Raw genomic sequence first — 6,000 nt, forward strand, 5'->3', positions numbered from 1 at the left:
ATTCCATGTAAATAGAAATAAAAGAAAATGTATTCCATGAAAGTGTAGGGATTTGTGGGATGTACCTACTCTATGGGATAAATGCTAATTTCACCAAAATGGGGAGAGTCAGGAACCAGGGACAGGCCTCACTGTGGTCGGGAGGGGAAGGGCCACAGTTCAAGGGCAGAAGGTCCAGACCTTGTTCCTGCACATGAGTGATGACTCCTCCACCTGCAAGGAGCAGCAGACAGGTCCCCCAAGTATATGTCTCACATGATCTTCCAGAACTTCCCCAAGATACCCCTCTCTGAACCATGCATTGTTCCCCTCCTTGTTCACGTCCTTGCTGCATCCTGGGTCTGATTCTGGCTGTTTTGAGACCAAAATAGCAGCACCCCGAGTGCCATCAGGACCAATCCAGCCATGCCCATCTGGATGGAATTCTCCACGGTGTAGTCTGGGAATTGTAGAGGAAAGGGGTCACAGGGGTCAGGGCAGGACGAGCTCACCCCTGGGCCCTGGATGTCCACCCAGGGAATCCTCTCCCCTTGACAGGACATGAACCCATAACAGAACTTGTCTCCTACTCACCACTCTTGGGGTCTGAGTTGTTCTGTGAGGGGGTGATGGTGTCGGCTGCTCCTGAGAACCAGAAAGGAGTGAGGCTGTGTGAGGAGTTGATGCCACTCCAGCCCAGGGTCCCCATCCCTCTCCCATTTCTCATGACCTAACTGCTACCAGTCCCTCCATGAACCCTTTCCCTGGAGAAGGGTCCTGGCTGCTTTCATTGATTCTTTCAGGCTCTCTGGAAAATTTAAGTTTAGACTTTGCTTCTGAGTTACTTTGAAGCCGTAAGGATTGGGCAGAAATATAGGCTCATGATTGGGAAAATAGTGAGCCTTTAATTATTTAAAATTCTCACCAGAGGTAATTTTTTCCATTGATATTCAGAGAGAGTAAAAGGGATGAGGGGATGAAGAGAGAGGGAGAGGAAGAGAAAAACATTAATGTGTGAGAGACCCATGGATCGGTTGCCTCCTCCACAAGGCCTGACAGGGGCTAGGGATCAAACCTGTGACCCATTGACTGGGAATCAAACCCTGGGCGCTGTGTGGGGCATGCAGGAGGCAGCCGATAAATGATTCTGCCTCATCATGGATGTTTCTGTATATCTCTCCCTCTCCCTTCCTCTCTAAAATCAATGAAAATGTATTTTTAAAAATTTAATGTTTTGAAGCTACCTATATAATAAAGGATGATATACAAATCGAATGAATGGTGGAAGGACTGTCACTATATTGCACACTGACCAACAGGGGGCAGACACTCAAGGAGCTGCCCCTTGGTGGTTAGTGTGCTTCCACAGGGGGAGCTCCACTTAGGCAGAAGGCCTGAGCCAGGCTTCCGGAGGGATCCTGGACTGCATGAGGGTGTAGGCCAGGCTGAGGGACCCACCCAGTGCACGAATTTCATGCATCACGCTTCTATTCTTTTATAAGAAACTTCAAGTAAACAAACACTTGTTCTTCATAATAAAACATAAATTTAATATTATCTCAGTTAAAATAAGAATAAATCTATGCTCTCGAAGGCATTAATGCTTGCAGATTAAAATGATATATGCAAGTATTGCCTACAACTTCCCAGCAAAAAAGCATTAACCGAGAGATAGGCACAGAAAACACAAAGAGCAAACGTGGATTTCACACAGAGTCTGGGCAGGAGCCCCCAGTTCCTCATGAGCCCTCCATGGTCCCCCTGAGTCTCAGGTGAGCACTGAGGGCCTGGAGGCCGCCAGGGGGGCACAGGGCCTTGCAGAGCGGTGCTCACAGGTGGGGACACTTCTCACTGCAGCAGGGTGTCCAGTGGGGACGGCACCATCAGCCACAGCAGGTGCCACCTTGGCCAGAGCAGCCACCTGTCCTGCTCTGAGAAGGCTCACGGCCCCACCTGTGTGGTGAGGGCTTCCACCCAAGGGAATCTGGAAATGAGCAGCTGAGGGAGTGTCCCCCTGTCCTCTCTCCACCTCTCTGGCCTCTCCTCCCCCATCAGCTTGGGCCTGCCCCCACATCTCCCTCTGCCATGAACACTCCACCTATCACTTGCCTCACTTCTCACTCTTTGGCCTGACTCCATGGGGTGGGGGTGAATCCTCAGGGATATTGGAACCCTGTAGTTCCTCGAAATTTTTCCAGGAATCCTAGCTCCCTGGGGCACAAATAGTCTTAGGCATTGCGGGGGGCAGAGGAAAGGGAGTGATGTTAGATCCTCTAAGAGACTCAGAAATGCACTGGAGTGAGCAGTGCACTCTCTGAGCAAAGGGGACCCAGGATTCATGAGCTGTGGACATGGTCCCTGTGGTTGGAGAGGTGGGATCCCATAGGGTCTTGGGAGGGAGGACAGAAAGTGTGAGACTTGGGGGCCACCCTGGAGTCCCCACCTCACTCAGATCCTCCTGCCTCTGTCATGAGGCCCTCAGACACTTCCACTATCCACCTGGAACCTTCTGGACCCAGGTGATGGGGAGGGCTGAGCAGGGGCAGAAGGGTCTCTGAGTGTCAGATCTCCTCTGGATGTCCATCCCTAGAGACCCTCCGTCCCTTTAAGGCCATGATTGTTCTGAGAGAAGACCCAGAGCTGACAGCTCAGCAGACAGGGTCAGGGCTCCTCACCTGAGACCAGGAGCTCCAGGGGCTCACTGGGGTGTGACAGCAGGAAGGGGGAGGAGCTGAGTGAGCTGTAGCACCTGTAGGTGCCTCCGTGAGCTGAGGTCACAGGACTGATGAAGAACTCTGCCTGGTACTGCTGAGCTCGGTGCTCTGATCTCAGATGCAGGGGAGGATCGGCTGTCCCCTCCTTGGACAGATGGAAAGTGTCCCTCGGGCTCTGTGACTGACACCTCAGGGTTACTTTCATGCCTGTGGTCACCCTGGGGCCTGGCTGCACTGAGAGGGAGGGCCTGTCAAGCAGCCATTCTAGAGAGAGAGAGAGGGAAGGTGAGGGTTGCCTGCCCACCTTGCTCTGCCCTGAGAGTCACCAGGCCTCTCTCTGAGGACCCCCCTCTCCCACCCCCTGTCTCTCTGTCTCTCTCCCTTCCTGGGGCCTGCACTTTCATTCTGGCCTCCTTACCAGAGACCACCAACAGGGCCTGTGCAGAGTCTGGGTCTGTGACTGAACCCACGGGCTCCTCACCTGCCACCAGGATGTCCAGGGGGTCACTGGGGGCCGACCACTCAGAAGAGAGCTTGTATCCACCGTAGCATCTATACCGGCCCCCCTGGGAGCTTCTCACAGTGCCCAGGGGGAAGTGGGCCTGAGAGATCCCAGCCTGGGGCTCCAGGACAAGGCTCTGGGGGAGGTCCCGTCCCCCCTCCTTGTGCAGAGCGAATCTGTCATAGCCGACATCAGAGCGACACTGGAGGGTCAGGCTCTGTCCTGAGGCCACGATGGGGCCCTGCTGGCTCAGAAGAGAGGGCTTCTCAGACTCACCTGGGGAGAGCAGACATGAATGAGAGGGTCTGCTTCTCCTATAACCCCATTCTCTCATGCTGGCCCCCAGGTCTCGCTCTCTGTGTGTGTGTCTTGTCCAGGAGCCCCATAATCCCCTCACCCCTTTGCTCTCACATGAGGCTCTCCTCCCAGCAAAGATGGCAACAATATATGTGGGACCATGCATGGGACCAGGAAGGTACTCACCTGGGATCAGGAGCTCCAGGGCATCACTGGGGAGTGACCACACCAGGGGGTTGTCCCTGTAGCAGCCATAGCATCTGAACCTCCACATGTGACTGGAGGTCACAGGACCCACAGGGAACGGGGCCTGGGATCCTCCACTGAACTGTGGCTGTGAGTCCAGGGCCCAGAAGAGCCTGTGATCTCCTTCCTCAGTCAGAATGAACCTGTCAAACCTCTCCCCTGAGCCACACTGAAGGGTCACTTTCCCTCTTGAGGTCATGACAGGGCTGGGCAGGGCTGAGAGGCTGGGTTTGATGTACAATCCTAGGAGAAGAGGAAAAAGCCTGTTAAATGGGGCTCACACCTCCCACATGCCCCCCAGGGCTGGGCTGTGAGAGGGAGACACCTGAGAGCAGACCCCCTTCCTGAGGACAGAGCCTGAGGCTGGGATCCCTGAGTGTCCTCTCACCTGTCACCACCAGCTCCAGGGGGTCACTGAGATCTGAACGGCCAGTGGAGCTGCCATAGTAACAGCGATATATCCCTGCATCCTGCTCTGTCATGCATGTGATAGAGAACGTGGCCTTGTACCCAGACTCCAGTAGATCCAGTCTTTTCCATGGTGCTGGGCTTCCCTCTCTATCCAGATGGTACTCCTCAGCCCCTGGTGTCCCCTGACACCAGATGGTCACGGGTCTCCCAAAAGGGATCACAGGGCCTGGCTCAGCCCAGAGGGTGGGTTTGGGGAGGGGTCCTAGAAAAAAACCAGTAGCTGGGTTCTAAGACATTCCCACCCTCAGTCCTAGCTCTCAGCTCAGGACCTTCCCAGGTGTTACTTGTCTGTTACCTCAGAGCACTGTCCTTCTGCTGCTACCTATGGGGTGGCCCTTGTGCCCAGGGAGGAGCGGGACCTGGCACACCTGGGGAGACTCACCTGCCTGCACTGGGGTCCTGAGGCCCACACTCAGCCCTGGAAGAGAGTCCCTGTGAGAGATTTTCCCTGAACCCTGAGCAGCACCCTCCTCCCCACGAGCCTCCTGAGTCCTGGGGTCCTGACAGACCAGAACTCCATTCACCCTCCCATCTCACCGAGGCAGAGCAGGGCCCTGAGGGTGAGAGTCATGGTGTCTTCTCTCTTTCCACCGAGCCATGCAGATACAGGAGGCCAAGGTGTCCTCTGGACAGACAGATACACAGAGGGTGGCCGCTGGGAGTCTGGTCCTCCCTATGATGAGGTTTTCACATCAGCAACCCCAGGAAGGGGAACATTCCCTTCCCAGAAGCCTGCATCTGGTTTCCATGGTGAAGCACGAAATAGACAGAGAGATTCCTGAGACGCCCCTTGCAGGTCAAGTGACCCAGGGCACGTCCTTACTGGTCAGAGCCTCCCCCACGGGGTCTCCTTCCTCCTCAGCCCATCCATCAGCACCTCCCTGTAGTCCTCACCATGGAGAGTGTCTCTCAGGCCCTGGAGAAGCTTCAGGAAGACGTGGGTCCCTGTGGCCTGCAGAGTTCAGATCAGCAGGGACACGCTCACCCTCTCCCTGTGCAGCTCAGGGCGATGTCACCTTGACACTGAGCACGGAGGGAAATGCACGGAAATAAGGGAAGGAAACAAGTCACTTCTCCTGGCCCCAGAGTGTGGCTTCATTTCTATCCTAGCCACTTTCTTCTTCTTCTTTTTTTTCTGTCACAACTTCAACGGCACTTTCTTGGGGACAAGCTTCTGAGGCAATTTTCCTCCTCTGTGCCCCTTGTTTCCTGGGGTTAAAGTCTCCTCCTCCTCCCATGGTCCAGCCTTCAAGCTTTGTGGGATGCTGATTTAGATTAGAGTTATGATTTTGACTTAAAACAGAATATTTATTTATTTATTTATATTTATTATTTTTGTTGTTTACATGAGACCCACTTTTTTTTTTAAATGCTTACTGTTGAAAGTATTACAGATATCACACTTTTTCTCACTATTGTGCCCCTCCACCTGGTTCCCGCCCTGTCCCAAGCCTTCATCACCCCATTACCTGTGTCCATTGGTAATGTACATGTTCCTATAAGTTCTTTGGCTAATGTCTTTCTGACCCCTGCCCTCTTCCCTCTGAGATTCACCAGTCTATGCCTCAAGTTTTCTTTTATTCTCATCAGTTTATTTTGTTCATTAGATTTCTGGATCGTTTATTTTGATTTTTAGATCAACTGTTGATAGATATGTATTTATTGCCATTTTCTTGTTTCTTCTTCTTCTTCTTCTTCTTCTTCTTCTTCTTCTTCTTCTTCTTCTTCTTCTTCTTCACATTTCATATTAGTTTGGTGGTGATGAAGTTCTTTAGCCTTTTCTTCTCTGTG

General features: G+C 53.0%; 1 protein-coding gene across 1 annotated transcript in view; it reads right to left on the reverse strand.

Annotated features, from left to right (window-relative positions):
• Positions 1 to 5,232, reverse strand: part of LOC311633911 (immunoglobulin superfamily member 1-like) — a 67,869-nt gene extending 62,637 nt beyond the window's left edge. The window contains exons 1-7 of the mRNA XM_084906917.1: positions 5,104 to 5,232; positions 4,747 to 4,882; positions 4,592 to 4,627; positions 4,127 to 4,411; positions 3,679 to 3,981; positions 3,175 to 3,471; positions 2,655 to 2,957 (exon numbers count right to left, since the gene is read on the reverse strand). Of these exons, the coding sequence (XP_084763043.1) occupies positions 2,655 to 2,957; positions 3,175 to 3,471; positions 3,679 to 3,981; positions 4,127 to 4,411; positions 4,592 to 4,627; positions 4,747 to 4,882; positions 5,104 to 5,106 (1,363 nt within the window). The 5' untranslated portion in view covers positions 5,107 to 5,232. The remainder of the gene's footprint in view (positions 1 to 2,654; positions 2,958 to 3,174; positions 3,472 to 3,678; positions 3,982 to 4,126; positions 4,412 to 4,591; positions 4,628 to 4,746; positions 4,883 to 5,103) is intronic.
• Positions 5,233 to 6,000: the final 768 nt, after the last annotated feature.

This window comes from Pipistrellus hanaki (assembly GCF_964339955.1).
Source record: "Pipistrellus hanaki genome assembly, chromosome: 15".
In the NCBI taxonomy this organism is placed as follows: domain Eukaryota; kingdom Metazoa; phylum Chordata; class Mammalia; order Chiroptera; family Vespertilionidae; genus Pipistrellus; species Pipistrellus hanaki.